The sequence below is a fragment of the Homalodisca vitripennis genome, chromosome 1 (assembly GCF_021130785.1).
Source record: "Homalodisca vitripennis isolate AUS2020 chromosome 1, UT_GWSS_2.1, whole genome shotgun sequence".
NCBI classification, from domain to species: Eukaryota; Metazoa; Arthropoda; class Insecta; order Hemiptera; family Cicadellidae; genus Homalodisca; species Homalodisca vitripennis.
Window position 1 is genome coordinate 173,165,920 of NC_060207.1, and position 23,021 is coordinate 173,188,940.

At 33.2% G+C, this 23,021-nt stretch overlaps 1 protein-coding gene across 1 annotated transcript in view; it reads left to right on the plus strand.

The window, feature by feature from the left end:
- Window positions 1-15,713, plus strand: part of LOC124354039 (transmembrane protein 192) — a 29,155-nt gene extending 13,442 nt beyond the window's left edge. Inside the window, exons 6-7 of the mRNA XM_046804197.1 lie at window positions 8,144-8,237; window positions 10,391-15,713. Of these exons, the coding sequence (XP_046660153.1) occupies window positions 8,144-8,237; window positions 10,391-10,526 (230 nt within the window). The 3' untranslated portion in view covers window positions 10,527-15,713. The remainder of the gene's footprint in view (window positions 1-8,143; window positions 8,238-10,390) is intronic.
- The last annotated feature ends 7,308 nt before the right edge of the window (window positions 15,714-23,021 follow it).

Genomic DNA, 23,021 nt, shown 5'->3' on the forward strand with positions numbered 1-23,021 from the left:
CAATCTTACTCTTGGGTTTTCCTATTACAAATAAAAATGTAGTAAATATTCAAGATAAGTAAAAAATATGTTACTATTACTATCTGGTGTTCTATACAAGGAGATAAATATTACATTAAAAGTATTTACATATATACAAGCAGCTTCCAGAAGTCTGGGGCAGGTTAGATGTGAGGCGTCAATTATTTCAAAATTTTAATATAATCTTTAATTAAAATAGAGGCCCCTCCATAGGGCTCGCTTCTACAATACGCTGAAGCTAATTGGAAACCACTGGGCACATATAACTTTACTTCATCCTCAAGGAGCCAATGTTCATTAATTAGAACAACATCACAAGTGGCTTCATCCAAGACCACTGCTAATTCGTTTACTTTATTTCTTATGGATTGAACATTAAGATGTAGCACATTCACCCACATATCCTTACCAGACCTCTGGAAACCAAGATCTAAATCACCTCTACAAAATTTAACACTATTTGAATAGAGGCTCGTCTCTATGGTGGTGCAGCCAGATCTGATAGTGGACAGTTTTCCAAAGAGGCCCGCTCTTCCATTACCCCATCTATGAGAAGCTCAGAAGTCGAAGTGAGGCTGTAGCACACGTATCACCATCAGCGTTGGAGTTAGTCATATCCTGTGGTGCTCTCTCACCAGTGTTGTTAGAACATGCTTCCTGTGATGAAGGCAACTGTGAAACAGTCCCCCGGATGCCGACTGTACCATAGATCTTAGACACTTCTATCTCCTTGGTCTCCTCCAGTGCCTCACAAATTAGTTTAGCAAGCCAGTACTTGCCTCTTGCATTTAAGTGCATGCCGTGGCGAGTATGTAAATATCTATCTGCTCCACTAGCCCTAACCAGAGAAACATTAGGAAACTCTTGACTAATAGTTTCTAGGTTTTTATTGAATTTTTCTAATCTCTTTATTAACACATACCAATTTTTTAAGTCATGCCTAGTGGGCAAATCTACTAAAACTATTCTAAAACCGCTGTATTTGTCCAATGTTTCACTAATTGCATCGATTGCCCTTTGAGCTTCATTGCGGAAAACGTCATTAGATCCACATGCAATGGCAAGCACATCATTAGGACCCCAGTTCTTCACCATCAATGTTATCAAAAATTCAAAATCTGCTCATCCAAACCACCAGGCCTAACAAAACCAACAGCATCCAACGATTTAGAGTGTTTATTTAGGTGAAATGTTAAATCACGGCCATGGCTGTCAGCACATAATAGCAGTTTTTGTTTTGTTTGGCTACTTCTTCTTGTATTAATGTGGCATCTTTCCCCTTTTTGAGCAGACGAGTCTTTTCTATGGGTTTTTCTCCAGGTGTGAGTCTGTGAACCTACGTTTTGAAGTATTGACAGTGTTAGGTATGATGATACAATCACTTACATCAGACTTGTCACCTTCGAAATCACTTTGGAGCACTTCAAAAGGAATTTTTTGAAGTGAAATCTGGACTTGACAATGCCTGAAATTGCTTTAAATGCTCGCTGTTGCCTTTGACCAGAGATTGTGTAAACTTCCTGCCATTCAGTAATCAACAGAAGGTGGTTTTTGATTGTTATTATAGGTAAGAGGGGGAAAGCAATTAAAGCAGGCAAATTTTTTCGGACTTGAAGGATTCTGCTGTTTTTTGTTGACTTGAACTTTTTTTCTTGTAGGGTTTTAATTATACTCTCTAGGTGCGTATTGTGTCAAGCATTTTTGTTGTTTCTTCCTTATAGATCACACAACGTCTACAATTCCCAGACTGAAAACAGCCCTCCTTTAAATTGCCCCTGGCCTCCTCTTCAGCATATATAATAAAGTTTTCATTTTGCTTCTTTTTCGCTTTTTAGTTTCTGCTCCAAAGATTTTATTTCATTTAATAGTTGCTTTTTCTCTCTCATGAAACAGATTTTCATTGATTCAATGTTCTCTTCATAATCTTTTAACTTGTCTTCAAGTTCTAGTACATAAATAGAAGTTTTATTTTTTTTCTTGATGGAGTTCTTGTTTTAATTCTTCATTCTCCTGTAAAATTGACTTATTTATCTCTTCGGCTAGTGAGGAAACCATTTAACTGTTCAAAGTTTTCTTGGCTAATTTTCAGAAGATAGTATATTTTTCTGCCTTCAGTAGAGTTCAAATTACATCTTGAACATGTCCACTGTCCCAACAAGTCTTCCTTTTCCATAATCTTTATATCAGGTAGAGTTAGCTCAGCACATTTAAAATGGACCCATTTATGGCAAGATCCTGTACATAAAATTCCAGCTGACCTTACATTGTTCTCGCATATTCCACAAGGATATTTGGCCATAGTATTATTTGTAACAATTTCCACAACTGATTACCAATTTTACAATGACTTAATTCATAACTAATAAACAGGTAACCAATTAATTAAGTACACAAATTACAAATAATCAGCCTTTAGAACATGCAATGTGTGTCTAGTTTTAATCAGTATATTAATTTCCAATGAAAGTCAATATGTGCCTGAAAAGTTCAAATGTAAACAAAACAATGTAAACAAAGCAGACACTGTCAGAGCAGAAGACACAGAGAGTAGAGATAAAGTCAGGTGGCCAACAGCTGACTTGACCTTGACCTTGTTACTACAGGTTTGATGTGGCAATTGGTTTTTCAGGTTAACTTCTGCTTGATTGAGAATGACTGTCTGTTACTGTACTACAGGAGTCAAATGCAGTGTACAACTTCCTGTCAATATTAACATTTCAGTTGATAAATTTTCTGTAAGTCTCTAACAAATCTTTATAAATAACAGACCCAGTTTCATGTGTTGAGTGCTCCAATAACTTTTGAAGCCGTGAGTTCACTCAAACCTATCAAAATCACAGGTACACTTTCCACTAAAAATAACATGTGCTTTCACCTCCTATAATAGTAAATGGCATATATATTAATTTAAATCTTAAAGTGGTTTATTAAATTTCAAACTGTATAATATCCCAGTTTGGTCTTTATATTTGAAGCAAACATTTTAATACACTGTATAATGTCAATTCACTGACTGTAAATATAAAATTATAAATAACTGTCACCTGTTTATCTAATCTGTTAGTAGATTCAACTGTCAACATATATTGGTGAAAACATACCATTTCAAAAAACATATGTTTTTTAAATGAATAGTACAACCTTATTTTATATAGTAAAATTATTTAATTGTGGAATATATATTGGTGAAAACATACCATTTCAAAAAACATACGTTTTTTAAATGAATAGTACAACCTTATTTTATATAGTAAAATTATTTAATTGTGGAATATATATTGGTGAAAACATAAATATTTCAAAAAGCATATGTTTTATGGAACCTTTTATCCTAGTTTGGGTTTATTTCTTAAAGATGATATCATGCATGTGATGGCCGTTAACCTGGATACAGGTTTCCAACCTCTGGAGAAAATCATTACGCACTCTCATCAACATGTCTTGTCCAATCAAATTCACCTCTTCGGTGATTGCATCTTTTAGCTGCAATAATGTTCGTGGTTTGTGAACATAGGCACGAGCTTTCAAATACCCCCATAAGAAATAGTCACAGGGCGACAAATCTGGTGACCTCGGCGGCCACGGCACGTCACCAAAACGTGAAATCAACTTGCCAGGGAACATCTTCTTCACAACTCGCATCGCAGTATGCGCTGTAGCCCCATCTTGTTGGAAGTAAACATTTTTCACGTTTATTCCTCGCCTCCCAAGTTGTAGCTTGAGATATGTTTCCAACATGTGAACATAGCGTGCAGAATTCACTGTCACTGTGACTCCATTTTCCTCAAAAAAATACGGACCAATTATCCCAAAGTGGCCTACAGCACACCAAACCGTTACTTTTGGAGAGTGGAGTGGTTTTTCATGAAAGTTACATGGATTTTCAGGAGCCCGATATCGTAAGTTTTGTTTGTTCACTGAACCGTTTAAGTGGAAGTGAGCTTCGTCGCTCATTAACATCATTACATCAGGATTATCAGTAAACAACACCTGCATACGTACTGCGAAATCTTCTCTTTGTCCATAGTCCCTCTCTTTCAGTTGCTGTACCACCTGTATTTTATAGGGATGAAATTTCAAATCTGATTTTAAAATTATTCTGACAGAATCGCGCTTCATGCTTAGCTCTTGTGCGTGTCTTCGTGCAGAGCGACCCGGGCTCCTCATCAAAGCAGTTCTCACTCTAGCGATGTTGTCTGGTGTTCTCACTGTTCTTGCTGGACCGGGTGGCTTTTTCTTTGATACTGTTCCTGTTGTTCTGAACTTGTGCACTCATCTTAGCAATTTATTCCGGCTTGGAACCGTGTCATTTCGCGCAATATTAAAGTGGCGTCGGAAGATACGCTGTGTTTTGATAACGGATTCGCCATTTTTAATAAATGTGTCATATGCAAAAACACGATGCTGAACTGACCACTGATCCATCGTGACTAAAATGGTAAAGCTCACTCAAAACAATGACATAACCTCAATCTCCCTAGAACGTGTAACAACAATGTAACAGCTGTTGCAAATTCGTCCGGTTCCCGGCAGTCACCCTATATATCGTTACTACCTTGTTGCTCTTTAAAATAATGTATTTTTATTCTATGAGAAATTAAATTTTCAATTGGAGGCAAGTTATGCACGAGAAAATCTCCAGTTGTTTGTTGATAAACAGACGGTTTATTTCTCAAACTTGCTAGCATTAGTCTTAGTCAATGTAGCGTAACAAGATGTTATAAGCATGATGTAAAGTATGAAAATATGTTTTGTTGTTCTTTGTAAAATGTGTGATCACATCTACAGTACAGAGGGATCCAGAATGCTTTTGCTTTCATATTTGTGTCTCCCTTCTTCGGGTTATGAGCAGAGAAGATAAAACTTTCCTTGTTTTGGTGTCAGCTGCAGAGCGATAACTTCTAAGCCAGGTTTTTATGTATGTGATACAATTTGATTTGAGAAGAGATTTGCTTTGGTCCGTTCAGTTTTAAAAACATCTAAGAATTGCTGTCAGAGAATTTCTTAGCGGTGTGATTATGTTGTTTATGCTGCTGAACCCTCTCTCGAAATCAGCTGAACGAGAAATGCCCTTAAGTTGTTTAAATTTTCATTTTCATCTCCTTTGAAATGTGATATTTGCTTTTTCAGCTGCACTGTATCGAGAATGTAGGCCTACATATCTACTCTATTTAGCTTTTGTAGTGCTAGTAAAGCAAAATGATCACTGTATGAGCGTTTATGCCGATCAAAAAATAGCCTTTGTTGAGTCAAGATGAGCCTCATTCATGAAATCAAATCACTTGATTCATATGATTTTGTTGAACTTTAAAAATAATTTCATCAGACTTCTCTGCTCATAATCCGAAGAAGGGAGACACAAATATGAAAGGAAACGCATTCTGGATCCCTCTGTACTGTATATGTGATCACACATTTTACAAAGAACAAAAAAGTAATCACTGTAAAAGTATGTACTAGAAAAATTACAAAAAATGTTGTTGTCCTAAAAGAGTTAATATAATATATTCTCACATAATAATAGGTAATCTTTTTAAAGGAGACGTGTTTGTAAAGTACAAATATAGAAATAGAATAAAAGTTGTAAATTGCTCACTATTATTATTTCACTATGCCATTAAACGTGCTTAGAATATTCTATTTTTGACATACATGTTTTATTAACCAGGTTATAATGTTTATTGAGTATTTAATCATGTAAATTTTTGATGCTGTCAACTCAAAATTATAATTTGAGTCTATATTTTAAATTATAGTAATCTATGATACCTATGATTTGTGATAAATTGTATTTATATTGGTCATTTTGAAATCTAAAATTTTTTGAAATATTGTTGCCTAACCGAGAAAGGAAGAGATTTTGTATTTATCAATGTGACTGTTTCTATTTAATGAATGTGATAGTGAAAATGATGAACAATAATAAATAACCAAACATAGCTGTCAATTATTCAATAACAAGTGATTAAAACAAGAAATGATTGTGAAGCTTCCAACAAATTAATGGAGTTGGTTTCATACTTCATCACACTAATGATATATGCATTTGAATTTTAAAACCCGTGTTGTCAGCCATTCAGAATTTGGCTTATAAACCAAAAGCAAACATATATTTTACAAGTAAATTACAGCTAAAGACAATTCACATGCTGCTCGACATGTTTTGTGCTACATATCACAGTTATAAAATATAAGTTCCTGTAAATCAACAATACACTGATCTTACTTATATTGTACTATACTTATTTATTCACTGAGGTAATTATTGTGTGCGTTCATTTAATTATTTTATATTGGAATTTTACTGTGTATGATAATATATTTTTTAAATAATTTTGATTAATATAATAAAAATCTTTAGGTTATATAATAGTTTTGAGTTCTGTTGATGGGTTTTGAAAACCCGAAATAAGGAAACATCTTCATTGCTGGTCTATACTCAGTGAAGATAAGTACAAGGGTGGTTTGATAAGTCTTGAAAATTTGTATGAAAGAGCGGGAATCGTTTGGAACCCACATTGTTGTTTGTTGGTAAGCCTGATATTTCGACGGTTATTACAGCAAGTTTTGAATGGCAGCTCTTATTAGTTGATTGTTGGCAACCAATTGAAGTGGTAACTGCGTAATTCATTCCTTAGGATGGAGAAGAACAAATTCCACGTGGTCATTGAACATTTTCTTTTGAAGGGTTGGATAGCTTCACTGATCAAATCCGAGTTATATGAAGTCCATGTGGGTTCTGCACCAACATTGAAGACCATTTACTTTTGGATTAATGAGTTTAAACGTGGTTGGAGAAGGACGGAATATGAAGCACGCCCCAGTCAGCCCATTGAAGTCACCACACAGGAAACCATTGATAAGATGCGTGATATGTTAATGGAAGAACGGAGATTAAAAGTTTGCAAGATAGCTAACATTGTAGGTATCTCAACTGAATGAGTGCATTGCATCCTCCATAAAAAAAACTGGTCATGAAGAAGCTCTGTTCTTGATGGGTGCCGCGCCTGCTCACTTTGGACCAAAAACGGAAATGAAAGAACATTTTTACTTAGAATCTCACACTTTTTAGGCGCAATCCACAGAACTTTTTGCGCAGATTCATAACTGTGGATTAAACTTGGATCCAGCATTATACTCCAGAGACCAAACAACAGTCCAAACAATGGACAAAGACTGGGTAGAGTGCACCCAAGAAGGTGACTTTTGTCAGCTGGAAAGGTGATAGCCACTGTCTTCTGGGATTCCCAGGGAATAATCCTGATAGATTATTTGGAAAAATCCATAACTGGGCCCTATTGTGCAGCTTCGCAGGATTGTTTGAAACAGAACTCGTTGAAAAATTTCTAAGATTGGCACGGAAGAAGGTGCTGCCTCACCAGGACAATGCTCCAGCCCTCACAGCAGCTATCACAATGGCAAAAGTGCTCGACTCGAATTAGTTTCTCAACCATCCTATTCACCAGACTTGGCTCCAAGTGACTTCTTCTTATTCCCAAACTTGGAAATTTGGCTTATTGGGAAGAAATTTTCATCGAATGAGGAAGTGTCCACTGCTGTGACAGACTATTTTGCAGAGTTTGACAAAGCCTACTTTGCCAATGGGTTAAAAAAATTGGAAACTCACTGGACCAAGTGTATAGCCTTGCAAGGAGACTATGGCAAGAAATAAAGTGTAAATAAATAAAATATTTTTTTCTATTTTTTACCAGACTTATCAAACCACCCCCATAGTCTAATAAAACAGCATGCACACTAGGTCATCTGAATTGCACAGTTTAAAAATTCAATCTTTATCCAGTTGTGGCTGGAAAGTGCTGCAGTCTCTTGGCCAAATAAGTAACTAAATTAATATTTCACTATTTAAAGCACATACCATATAATAAACATTCTCAGAATTGTTTTCTACCCAAGTGTCAGTGTCACTATAATTGCTATAGTGTATCTAAAAACTAGTGCATTTGGTTGAGACGAAGCTCAAATACTGTTGATACAAGAGACCTACTTGCAACTGATTGTACATGTCTCAATCAAATTGTTGATTGTGATTGTTGAATGTTCAATGCTGCATTTTGTTTGCCTGGATACAATATTTGTATTAAGAAAAGTACTTTGTTTACAGTTAAAGTTCACAAATTCAATGCTGTGAGGGCTCCACCCGATGTGAACAGCTTTGATACGTGGGATGCTTTCACTAGTCAGGAAGTGGGATACAGGTAAAGTCCAGTTAAAAAATAAATCTCTTTCGAAGTTTATTGTATTTAACAATTGTATTTTTGTACCGCTGTTTAAAATCACAAAGGTAAGTAGTAGAGTAGACTGACTGCAATTTTTTCTTGGCCTTGACAATTTCAAATTGGGTACAGTATATGAAAATATTAGGTAGATACATGAAGTCAACTAGTACATAATTTTAATTCAGATGCCATAGAATTTATAATTGCTTGAATTGTTTAACATTACGATGGTATTATCAGTAATCAGGGGTTTTATTTATTTGAGTAGATTTAACTATTATTATGTATTTATTATAACGGGTATGACTGAAAACTAGTATATACGAGGGTAATTCGGAAAGTAAGGTCCGTTTTTTTATTTAAAAAAACCACAACAGATTTTTTCAAAAAACTTGTTTTATTTGATTCCTTACATCAATCACTATTTTTCTACATAATTTCCACTTTTGTTTAAACACTTGTCATAACGATCTATAAGTTTTTGAATGCTGGTGTCATAGAAGTCAGCCGCCTGCAACGATAACCAGTCTTGTACTGCTTGTTTCACCTTGTCATCAGTGTCGAAGCGCTTCCCGCCTAGGAACTCTTTTAGGTAGCGAAACAAGTGAAAGTCGCTCGGCGCCAAGTCTGGACTGTATGGCGGGTGTTCTAGCTGTTTCCAACCAAACGATTTGATGAGATTTTGGGTTTGGTTGGCAGAGTGGGGTCTGGCATTGTCATGCAGCAACGAAACTCCAGCTGTCAATAGGCCACGTAGCTTGTTCTGTATTGTTCGTCTAAGGTTAGTCAGAGTGTTGCAATAAGTGGCCGCATTTATTGTTGTTCCTCGCTCCATGAACTCGACTAACAATATCCCACGTCTATCCCAAAACACTGTCGCCATAACCTTGCGTGTGGACAATGTTCGTTTTGCTTTCACTTTAACCGGTGACGTCGAGTGACGCCACTCCATCGACTGGCGTTTCGTTTCTGGGGTTATGTGGGAAACCCATGTCTCGTCATCCGTCACAATGTGGTCTAAAAGGTTATCACCTTCCTGATGATATTGGATTAAAAATTCAAGAGCAATACCCATTCTTCTTTTTTTGTGTTCCTCAGTAAGCAGCCTGGGAACCCAACGTGAGCACAATTTGTAAAAATCCAAAATTTCAGACACAATTTTAAACAATGTGGTTCTACTCACGTTTGGAAATTCTATTACTAATGAAGAAACAGAGAATCGCCGATCTTCACGAATTTTTTCATCAACCGCTTTCACCAAATCTTTGGTGATCACTGACGGCCGACCAGATCGTGGTTCGTCATGGACATTTTCCCGTCCATCTTTAAAAGCTCTCACCCACTTCCGCACTTTGCTGTCACTCATTGCATTTTACCGTACACTTATCTGTCGAAACGTTCCTTGCTGTCAAAAACCGTATCACAGACCGTATTTCACAGTCGGCGGGACTTGAATTTTTTAAAAAGGCACAGACAACAGCAGACTACAACGATTTCACTGCAAATGACGTCGTTCTGCGCGCAATGCATGCCGGGGGTCAGGGCGCATGCACATTTCGCTGCTCGCTTACTGTTTGTCTTGTTAACGCGAATCGGATCTTATTTTCCAAATTACCCTCGTATTTATACAATATCACTTGAATCAAGCTAAAAAGTTATTAATTCGACGAAGCCTATTGTAATCTTTGGAGTACTTAATGGCCAATAAAACTTCTGATTTCATAAGCCTGAAGAGCATTGCCACTCCCCCTGACATGTGCTTGTTGTGACTGAAGTCAGCAGAAATAGTGAGTGCAAATGCCGCTGTATGGTCCATCTTCCACTGGTCAAAGGTGTCAAACAAATCAGCTTTTATAATATTTATCATGTTTAAAGTGTCAGTGTTAATAGGTACATAGTTTAGAGGTCCTTTTGTAATTTTGTTTTTTGTTCTCTCGGTCTGGGATGTTTGCAATCATATGAACAATACGTGTTTTTCCTCGGTTGTTGAAGTGTAGACCAGTTAGTATAGAGGTGATGTGGTAGGAGATGTAGTTGGAGTAGATCTACAAACTCATTAATACAGTGCACATTGAACAGAAAGGTAATTTTAAGTAAAATTTAGATTTTTAAAAATGTTTTTCCTTTTTCAGGGAGCGAGGGGAGGATGTTCAGGAGCTGTTACAGAAGCAGGCCGATTCCATCCGCTACTACAAAGATGCTATAGAAGTGCTGCAACGGAAGGTGATGGGTCTGACAGCTCAGCTTAGGGGTGACTCCATCAACTAACAGTGCACAACAAGTACTCTAGTGGGTACAGTCTACTGACTCTTACAAAAACTAGATCGATTTATGTATATTAGTTTCACTTCTGTTAGATAGGTGATATTCTTGGTTAAACTATCATTTTCCTTGTATCAAGTTACCTAATGATAATAACTACAAATCGAGGTTCAGATAAAGTGTTTTGCTGGTGTTGGTAATTATCATCATTTATAGCTTTGATCTAGTTAGAGGTGTAGACAAAGTTGTGTGACTAAACCTACCTATCACAATAATTTTAAATTTCCTGATATAAAGGCTAGTTTGTGTACTTCCTCGATGACTTCACCAGAAAAGTGTTTGAATCGGAAAGATACATGTGAGTTTGTTTACATGACAAATATATTTTGTTCAAAATAATTTCTGAAACAGTCATGAAAGTTATTGTATATGTATTGTCATTTTAACAATATAGACAGACAAACAAAGTAAACCTGACAAGGGATAATCCAGGAAAACAAGAGAATAAGTCAGAAATTCTATTAGTGGAACTGAGAAAACCAGTTGAATAGTAATGTAGTATTGTCAAACACACCATCCATAGTTATCTTTATCTGTGCTGAAATCGCTCACGCTGTGTCTTTGCTACGATCTACATACCACATCAAAATCTTTCTGTGCTTGTTCTTTATTAATTGATAAGCATAGTTTGGACTATTGTATAGATTATCAAGGTTGTAATGTATTTAATTTAATTTTAGGTTTTGACTCAATGTCATTCAGAACTAATATTGTTATTCAAACGAGTATAAATGACACAACAGAAACAATTTCTGTCGTTACTCTTTTAGTTGAAATGTATCTTTAGTTTAACAGTAACGAGATCTAACAAGTCGTGTTTATGTAAAGTGACAGTAGTGATTAATCTTAGTGTTCAGTTTTTAATGTAAGTTGCTAAAAGGAACATCTTAAAAATTAAAGTAGAAATAGAAAACTATTCTCTAGTTAATGTACATGTGTATTTTACAAGGCTAGATTTAATATACCTAAGCTTCTTATAACCCCAATTTTCAATTTATTATGTTTGCATGACAACTTGCATGATCATTAATTTAAATCTGTGTTTATATTTTGTTTTTAATTGAGAAATATAGTTTAAAAATCAATAATTTGTTTTATCCTCAATAAAACAATATAAATTATAATGCACATATCCAAAATATGACAACCAAAGTTCTGAAATCAAAAACTAACATTACTAATACTTTTTTATATTTAATACAGTTTAGGTCCAGTGATGCCATGTTAATTTTGTCTGTCCCTTTCTCAATTATTAATTTCAGCATTTTTTTCTTAAAAAAAAAATGTAATTATACGTCTAGGATTACAAAAAATGAATCCCAATGTATTGTTTTATTTTCTCAGTTATCAACAATTACCAACAAAAAGTAATCAAATATTCAAGGTAGTAGTACCAAGGTAGAATGGTACCAGGGCATTCACTCCTACTATGTATCAGATCTCCCTTGTGTTAATAAGAATTAGTAATTTCTAATTAAGGTTAATATTTTTAATCAATACTCAACAAACTAATGGAAATAATGGGTATTAAAAACTTGGTTAAGTTTATAGCAAGAGATATATGTTACAGCCTGACATAAATTATTATTCCAGATACCAGAAGTCTATTCAGGTGCATTGTTGTCAAATAAAAAAATTCAAAATGTCAAGTATTAAATTTGATGCATTAATGATGAATCATATCATAAGGTGATTTAACTAAACAGTTGGTGTGTGCTATTGCATCCATTCAACATTTGATCTCATTTGTGGTTGTTTCTATTGGAAATTATATATGAATATTGTAACCAAAATCAAATCAAAATTATTTTTTATTGTCATAAAAATTGTAAGAATCATTTTAAAGTCAAAAATGAGGCCCAGTGACAGCCATGCCCATCTTAATGTTAACATACAAATTAGAATGTTAACATGCTAGTTATAAAACAGGAAAATGAAAATATAATGGTAACCAGTATGAATTAAACTCAGATAGTTGCATTAGTTGATGATGGAAAAGTGTATAATTTTAAAAGTTTCTAGCTAGAATGTAATAGATTTCGTGCAAAAGAAGGATTTCCAGCAAATATAAAGGATTGTCCTAAAACCAGGAATAATATTTTCTTAGGAAACTTTTTTGATCATATTTTTGAACTGATAGAGTAGATGATTGTATACTTTCAAGGAAACTACTGAGTGACTATTTTGTGTTATGGTTAACCTGTTATGATAAATTACTACGGAACTCTTATGCTTTGTATTGTATAAGTAATTATCAATGTTGGGTTCGATTTTGAAAAATATTTCTTTAAATCAAAAAGATAAGCTTTTATAACATTTTAAATTTTAAAATCTTAAAAAGAGGTATTTTTAAGAATAAGAATAGTATTGGTATTATTTCCTCACATGATGAGCCCATATCTAAGGATGAACTGAAAAAGGCAAAATAATCTGTTTTAATATACTCACTAGGAATAAATTGAGTGAGATGCCTAAGGATAAAGACAACACATGATAATTTAGAGGATTTGTAATTTGTGTGTGTATCCCAATTAAAATTTTTATCCATAAATATTCCCAAGAGTTTGACACTTGATAGGTTACAATGAGGGTTATAATTGTTATCAGTTGGCCTTAAACTGAATAGCATATTTTGAGTTTTTGATTCATTTAAAAGAAAGCCATTACAATTTTAAGCTTCTGCAATAACAGATTCTGTAGTTAAACAAAGTGCATTTAAATTATTGCTAAAACTTAAAAAAAATTGTCTCATCAGCATTTTTTGTTGCTGGGACTGAAAAATGAAGGTCATTAATAGATGTTAGTAACAACAGTGGGCTAAATGTATATCCTTGAGGGACTCAATAGTTCATTATAGCTTCCCCAGATCATGTGCCATTAACAAATACTTTTTGTTTCTTATCAACTAAGTAAGATTTAAGAAATGAAATAAATTTGTTGTCAATATTATAATATGATAGTTTCATAATGAGATCATCCATTTCCACACAGTCAAAGCCCAGTTCAGGTTACACAATGTCACCTGAGCAAAATCGTTTTCCTCAAAAGCCTGAGAGATGCTCCTTACCAGAATGTTCAAGACCTGAATGGGAGATTTATTTCGAAAATCAAACTGTGTGGGATTCAAAAGATGATTTATTTCAAGATAAAAGACATATCTGTTAATAGACCAAAGGCTCTAAAAGTTTTCCTACGATGGGAACAATAAATATGAGTCGGTAACTCTCTGGTTTATTTGTTGTACCTTTTTTTGAAAATAAGACAGACATGAGAGATTTTCATTTTATCAAAGAAATAACTAGAGAAATTTAAAAAAAAGGTGAGAGGGCCAGTTATATGAGGAGTTATTTTTTAAATTAGACTGTTAGACATATCATAAATGTCACAGGTATCAAAATTATTAAGATTTTTAATTCACAAAGAATTTTTTCTGGAGTAACTTCTGCTGAAAGGTTTCAGATGGTTACTTTAAATAGTTTTTCCTTAGCAACTCACACGAGCTTTGAAAATTATTACCCAATCTTTTTATCACAGCAACAGAATCGATTATATAATTATTTAAAATGTCTGGGCTGATACATGTATTGTGTTTAATATTGGTTGTCTGACCGTTTTCGTTAATTATTTTTCAATCTGTTTTACACTTTTTATTACTACTATTAATCATGTTTTTATTATGTGAGAGCTTGGCTAAAGTTAAAGGTTGTCGGTTCTCTTTCTTCAATTTTTGAAAACTTTGTTTAGAGTTTTGATAATTTGTTTGAAATTTCATCCAGGTATTGCAGTCTGTCTTTTACTTTATCCAAATCAATTCAACCACTTTTATTGGTGCAATTAAATTTTTTGCACATCACTCATATTCCTGCTGCTCAGTTAACCGATTATGCTTTGTAATAAAAAGGATACAATCTGTTTCTGTTCATGTCTTATGCATTTAATAATGTCTCCATAACATAGAGATAGAATATAAATGGCAAAAATATCAAAAACAAAAATTTGTATTCATACAAGCTCTTAAGTAATTTATCATCAGTTATATGGTGATTTATTGTATATCTACGAGCTTAATACACACATTCAAGAATTTTTCATTTCTGAGTTAGTCTTGGTCCCTTTAGATAATATAAAGGCACCGTAATCAAACCAAAGAGAAGTCAAGATGATATTATAGCATAATTATTATCATTTGTGACATTTAAAATATATTATTTTGAGAGTTGTATTAAGATTAACATATTTTGGAAGATTTCATGTATTTTTATTATTTATAAGCTTAGGTAGGTAATGTTGTTTTCCTTTAGCAAGCATATTTTAGATGTCATAAATGATTTTTTCAAATTAAGATAAAAATATTCGCAATAGACAATTATAAAATAAAATAATACTTTTAAGAAGATTGTCATATCCTAAATATTGCTGTATGATGAATATTTTGTGTTACCAATAGTAATTGTGATTTCCCAAATCTTATCTTAGTCAATTATTTAACCAAAGAAATTATGAATTTGTTGTCATTTATATGGAAAAAATCACAATGGGCATTAATAGCAGCTATGTACCGTTTTATAAAATTAACTGTTAGAAATGGTAATATTCAATTTGCCTCTTATATTTGTTTGTTTAAAATAACTTTCAATGCAATTTTAAGTAATCAAATTTAACATTCCACAGCTTGAACTGTACGTAACAATTTCAGCTCTAAATGTGTAAACATTAGTAAATTGAGAATACTTAGTGATGTGAATATAATATATTCACTATATACAAGTACTTCTTAGACATAATTTTCAGTCTCAGTGTTTAAATCCAATTTTTCTGTTAAAAACACCAAAGTGCATTGTAGAATACAAATGAAAAGAAGTGAGACATGTTCAGTTCACTCTTAAACTGAGATTTACTGTCACTTGTAGGTGTGTAATGTTGATTTTTCTGTAGTTACTTCTACTGTGTTAGTAGTGTATTAAGTGAATTCTGAACAGATTGTTTATGTTTGTAATGTGATGTATATATAGGATATAGATTTAAGTTTAGGCTGTGACCTATAAACCAGATTGTACATAATAAAAATAACTATTTGCTTATATTCTTTTCTGTATAAAATGGTCGGAAATGTTAATAAAAATTTAAAGACAGGTTTGTTGTGCTTGTTTTGTTAATTGTTCTTGATTAATTTATTGAGTAATTCCAGCTGTGTAACATTAAGTATATTTGGATTTGGAATTATTTGTTTCCAAACTCATGTTTATAAACTGTTAAATGCATGAATTCAACTCAATAAATTATATAATTTCTAACTCTTGAATCCTCCACTGAGGCTGAGAGTTCTATTGTCTATTTACTGTAGCTTTCTATCATGAATTTTATTAACTCAATCTATTGACCTATACTAAGAGAAGAAGTGATTCACTGGATCATTTCAATTTTGTTAGAAAGTTTCAAGTACTCAAGCACTAGTCTTTCAAGTGATATCAAGTAAATAATTTATAGAGAAAACCTTGAATACCACTTGCTTCTATCTGGTAAAGTAATGTTAATAATGCATAATTCAAAAAGCTATTGGAAAGGTGGAGAAAAATTTGGCACAACATTCTTGCATTTCCAAAAAAGTGACATCTAAAAGACTGATAAGTTAATCTATGTGGATTTATTGTTTATGAATGTAAACATTTGATACCGTAATCATAAATTTCGAATCTCTCAAGAATATTTTCAAGTATCTCGTAGAAAAACTACTATTGCTAGCCAAACTATAATTTTGAGTGTTATTTTGTGTGATGAAATTGTGTCATTTACAAATATGTACATTCAGTCAATAAGGCACAAATTGCACATGGGAGATAGATGCAGCAGAAACAAACTTAGTTTAAATAAAGGCGTGTTTCAATTTACTTTTTTGAGGAGTTATGAAGGTTTCCTATACCAGTATTGAAGATCTGTGGAGAAACAATGGTATAGGAATAGAGTTATTTGGGTTAACCATGGGTATCAATAGACTTTATTGTCTGTTGAAATGCAACAGATTTAATGACTTGGCCACAAGGGAGGAACGAAAAACTATTGACAAGATAGCTGCGTGAAGAATGTTGATTGACCAGTTTGAAGGCAACTGCAAAAAACATTATAGCCTTTAAACAATGTTATTGATGAGATGTTAGATGTATTCAGAAGTAGACGTTCATTTTGACAGTATATTCTCAACAAGCCAACTAAATATGGCCTCAAAATTTTTGTTTTGACAGACTCTTATATACTAGTTTACACAAACAATGTTAAAGCATATTGTGGAAAACAAGAAGATGGTCCTTATACTCGTAAAGTTGAGTTATACTCCCACAGTATTGTAATGGGACTTGTTGCTCCCATTTCAAATAGTGGCAGTAATGTAACGTGAGATGTTTGGTTTGTATCTCTGCCACTGGCACAAGACTGATTCACAACCATAGGTTAACACTAGTAGGAACCTTCAACAAAATTCGTGAAGACAGCAAAGATGAGACCTGTTGACTCAAATGTATTTGCATTAAAAGATAATTTAACTTTGGTGTCATACAAGCCAAAAAATACTAAGAAGTTTAGGCTTTATCTGCACAGAAATTTACAGAAAATTACAATATGGCTCACATTGAGGGTAGTGATAAGAACAAGCCTGAAATAATCTGGGCTTATAAAAGCACCAAGTCAGGTGTGGATGTACATGAAATGAAATGTGGCTAGAATGTAGCGAAAATCACTCGTAGATGGACATTGGTTGTTTGCTTTTCTTTCCTCAATATTGCAGGAATAAATGCATACGTCATTTACAAAAGCAACTCAGGTTCAACACTAGAGAGAAAGGACTTCCTGAAAACGTTGTCTAGAGAGTAGATGGTAATTTATGTATGAAGACTCAGGCACAACGTCCCGACAGTGATCAAACTTTGACTGTCTGGTATCCTTGGGCTGCCATAAAATCATCCTCAAAGACTTAGCTGTTGTCGAAGAAACTCCAGGTGCAAGAGGATGATATTTTCTCTGTGACCACAAGAAGAATAGACTTACAAGGTTCAAGTATACAGGATGTAAACAATACATCTATTTGGAACATGTCACTGCGTATATCTGTGGTGAACGGTGAACGCAATGAAAGATTAATGTTTGACAACGCTGATGAAGAAATGGTAGAGGCCAGGATACAATATTACAGTTATTATTAATTTTACTGTGTAAATTGTAGTAACCTACCTAAGTTTTGTATTTCTGAATATCTCATTGAATGTGTTTATCAATGAAATATTATTTAAATATTTACAGTACTACTTAACAGTTTAACATAATATTACATTCCATTAATATTACATACCATTTCCTTACGCAATTTAATAAATTCAGATGAGTGAATGAATTTGATCCATTAAAAATAGAGATAATACAAACTTATATGAATGTTTTGAGCAAATAAAGGTTTGTACATGCAAAGCAAATAAATACCTAACGCATCATCATAACATAAAAACAAAATACATTAAAATTGAAAATGCTTCAAAAAACATGTTAAGTATACATTTATTAGCCTAACGAATAGGCCTACATGGATAGGTGCCTTTCTGAGTTATATAGAATTCTGTGTAATTAATGACCAAGAATAATTAATAAGTTCTAATATGAAATCCTAAATGAATTTAGTTTCATTTGGAAATACAAATTATTAGGTAACTGTAATGCAGCAACTAATTTACCAAGTGTAAAATTGTTTAAAAGAATGAAAATTGAGTAATTTCGAGTAACAATAAGTAATTGTTTGAAAGATTTGCTCAAAATTTTTATTAATATGAACCATAAGAGTTTTTATAAATAGTTGGCGGACAGAAAATATGTTGGTTTCATTAAAAAAAGCTATTGTTGAGAATCTTCAGCTTTTCTGAAAACCTATCTTCAAAATTGACTTTTGTACAACAATTAGGGGCTGGAGTAGAGAGGGAAATGAACCTCCCCTGCTAGAATGGAGATCCATTCTAAACAAAATGCAAAAAGCTGGCTGTGTAGACCATACAGACACACATGGTGTTGTAATGTTGTACAATTACTCATGGTCAGGGTGTAAGTAAAAGTATTGATAAAGAAAACTGTCTTCCAGAAAATGCCTTAAATCCATCTTATCCTTATGCAAATTTTGGATATATGAAGAATGGTGTATTTTATAAATCTGAGCTAGCAATAAAGAATAAAGCTAATCTGAGTATTTCAGGTGTTAGCGGTCTTCCAGATGAAGAATCGTGGGAGATATTTCAAAAGTATAAAGTTGGAAAATCTTATGGTGAAGGTGATTATTACAAAAATTATATTAATACATTACTCGAAGGTGAGGTTCCTAAGAACCTGTTTAAAATCTTCGTAATAGGAGAGAAACGAAGGAGAGAACAATCATCTGTAGGCTAGTATTAAGTTTACGCTCGCAATTTTTCCACAATCGTCTACATTTTTCTAACCAAGCGAAAGAGCGTTCGACAACCCATCTCTTTGGCAGCACAACAAAAGAATGTAACTCACTGCGCTTTATAACCTCAACAGTTGCACCGATAATATATTTTATTTGAGTTGCAAATTTTTCTGCTGTGTAACCTGCAACAACAAGTACATTTTTAACCTCAGAGAGATTTTCTTGTGCATTTTCAACCATTTTCATAGCACTGCTACGATCAGTTGTGTCTGCTGTTGTTACATAAACTGCATGTGGTAAACCCTGCGTATCAACTGCAATATGGCGTTTTATGCCTGAAATCTTTTTACCAGCATCATAGCCTTTACTTTCAGCGGTATCTGTATTTTTAACACTTTGAGCATCAATTATACAGAAACTGGTTTTCTCTTTTCGACCATTGTTACTCTCCAACGAATTTTTTTTAAGACCAATTCTAGCACACTTGATTCTTCTCCATTTTTTTTGAAGTGAAAACTTCTTTAGGCGCGTTGAGCGTTTTGGTAGAGGGTAAAATCCTCGGTTCGCGTCACCGACATGCTAATGATACTAACCTGCATGAAAAAGTCAGTCTCGCTGTGTTTTTTAACCGTAGACTTGGCCGCGGACTACTAACCTGCATGAAAAAGTCAGTCTCGCTGTGTTAAAACTGTCCCGGCGGAGTATGAAAACAGACTGCGAAAATCAGTGACCTTTACGGCTTCCTCTCGCAATTTAAAAGTGAAGGCAATGTCGTACAATTCTGTAAGATGCGTCAAATTAAAGCTCTTAATATTGGCAATCTATTGGTTACATTTTTAAATATTAAAAAAATTTCGAAATAATTTTGATTATTATTTATATTTTACATAGCGTTTACAATGACAAGAAAAAAGTAGTAAGCGAGGATTTTTTTTATTTTTTGGTCAGACAAAATTTGTCAGCGAGAAAGTTGTGTGAAAATAGATGAATATTTTTTTTGTAATTTATCATTTTTTTATTGGAAGTTTAGTTTAGCCTGTAGTAGCGTATGAAGTGATGAGTGAACGTTTCTGCCGGAACTGTAGTTGGCGCATTGGCTCACTGATACCGTATTAACTCAATAAATTAGTTTATTGTGCAATAAAAATACCTTTACGAAAGAACCAAGTTAATTTAACTAATTTATTAGTTTTAAAAATATTGTGGGTTTAATTGTTATTGCAATTATATACTTTATCCGTAAGTAAAGTTAAATTGACCAGGTGGGAAGTTCAAAAGTAAGTATGAAACATATTAATATTTTTATACAGATAAATGAATAATGAAAACAACGAATATATTTTTAAACATTTTTAATATTTGTACGAATATTTGTATTTAAAATTTAGCATTATTCATTTTAATTATGTTTTTAATATTTAACCTCTTCATCATGAAATGAGTATTATTACGGTATAAGATTTATCTTGCTAGCGTGGTAAAATAGATTTCTAGTTATTTGATAATATTTTTTCGTGGATTTTAAAATTGGAAAATTAAAAACGCGTCACATTTACAATTACAGATGTACTGCTACTATAACGTATTGTTAATTACCGGTACTCTCAACTTAATAGTTCCGTTTTCACTTCTATCGGCAGTCCCACGACTGCTACTGTTTTTTTTTTATTCCAAGTTTGAAAATAGTAATATATGTTTTCCCACCTTGGAAAGTTCTTTGGCAACATTCTCCACTGGCAGCCACTTTTTAGGGCGTATATCATCATATTGTAATATTTAATGTTGATATACGCCAATGGCTTCTAATTTATCTGATAGTTTGGATTTAACAATGGAATCAAAAGGTTTTTTAGATCTAAAAAAATTAAAATTGTAATTTTACAATTCTCGACACATGAGACTAGGTTGATTAAATGCAAAAAAGGTTTGGAAATAGCATAAACATTTTATTTAAGAACTTCAGCTTTGACACCATCACAGCCAGGTGCAGAACCCCCGCTTAATACGTAAATCTGCTGTACTAAGTCATTCTCAGCTACCTTACGAAAAACAAAGTCTGTAGCTAGTCGAAAGTACATGTTATCTACCATTGGGTTACCCCCTGAGTCAATGACCTCTGCAAGTTTATGTCCAACCTTACCAAAAAATAAATTGAAGTCATTAGCAACAAGTTTGCACAATTCATTGGGCTCGATTGTTGTATCGGTTTTAAATTTGGCAATTGGAAACTGTTCTTTCTTGGAGGTACTCCCTGACAGTTGACAGAATATTCCAAAACATTTTAGGATTAATTTTATTTGTCTCATTTCTATAATAATCTTTCTTTGCCTTTTTTATTTTATTACTCAAATCTTGCCTAAACACTCGAAAATTATTATTTAAATTTAATGGTTGAGTTTTCAAATCTTTGTTTAATTATTCTCTTGCTCTAATTATTCGAATTAGATCAGTTGTTATCCAAGGTTTTAATTTCTTAAGTCTGGTACTAGTATCGTTACATATTTTTTTACACTGATCAATAGATTTATCATGGCACCGATTAACATCTCCGATACAGGATTGAGATAATTGTATTTCAAAACGGGTTCTCAATCTGCGTAAGTTTTTCAGCGAGTAAAGTATATTAATTAATGTTCGTGCGTACCGTGTCAGTTGCCGAACGTGAGTGTGTAATAGTGAAAGTGGTAGTGATCGTGAGGGCCGTGCTGTAGTGGTCAGTCATTGTTGTTTGAAGTAAAGCTGACCATACGTACTTTTTACTCATATCACACTGCCATATAAATTTGCATCGATACAAGATAAACCAGATTCCGTTTCTCTTGTTGGTTTGGTCAAACACACCACACGAGTCCTTATCCCATTAAATTGTTACATGTCCACACTTAAATCATTTTCAGTAGGTGTATGTTTGTGTCACCCAAAAATATACACATTTTATTATTTTCTTAATGCTCATAATAACCAGATAATTTATTTATAAATCTCATACAATCACTGTCGAAAGTTCTATAAACCGCTAATACATTAAACTGTTTATTTAAGTAAACAAAGTCCAAACTAATTCCATACACATCCCCTAACGTCACTTGTTGAACAGTTGCTAAAAGAATTTTATTAACATAAACAATAACACCGTCATTCCAGTTGCGTTGTACATAAGTCTTTGTCGTGACATACCCCTCGACGTCAACTCCACCTCCCCATCACTCAGCCAACACTCCGTGAATACTATAATATCCAGCTCTTCAGTGATAATAAACTAGAAATTCGTCGACATTTTTAGACTAACTCCTAAAATTACAGTGAAACAGTCTGAAGCAAAACGTACTATTACTAATATTAATTTCAAATACTTATTGCATTTATTCAATTGTAAACAGTCATTTGTAGCAAAACATAACATCGCTGCTATCCGCAAACAAAAAAGCTGCTATCAGGTGAGTAGCCAACCGCCCAATAGCAATCCATTAATGTATATTAGTTTAATGTATATTATATGAATTATACCATAAAAAGTAGATACAATATTTTTACAGACAATAGGCTAAACATGTTCATACTAAAAAGTAAAACAGGATTTTAAGGTATCGTAATCTAAATTTCTGCAATTATGTTGTAAATGTTTAAAAATCAGAAGTTGCAAATTTAAAACAATACACACATGTTCGAACATGCGACACAGTGTATAAATCATTTAAATTTAATTTAAATCCATTTTAATTTGTTGTTAATATATCTGGAAACATATTACCCGTATATCAACAAATTTAAAGGTAACAAAATCAATATTTATGAATCTTTATTGACAAAGGCCTAACATGGAGAACCCATACAAATGTTTAAATGCACATTTAGAACGTAGCATTATACTTTTTACTATATAAGAAACCTTTGTGATATTGATTTGTTGAGGTTATTATGCTATGCATTAATACATTCACGAATTCAATACGGCATAGTACATTATTGGGAAGGTACTTTTCAAAACAATGGAGAGACGGTATTACCCAAAACTATTTTTTTTA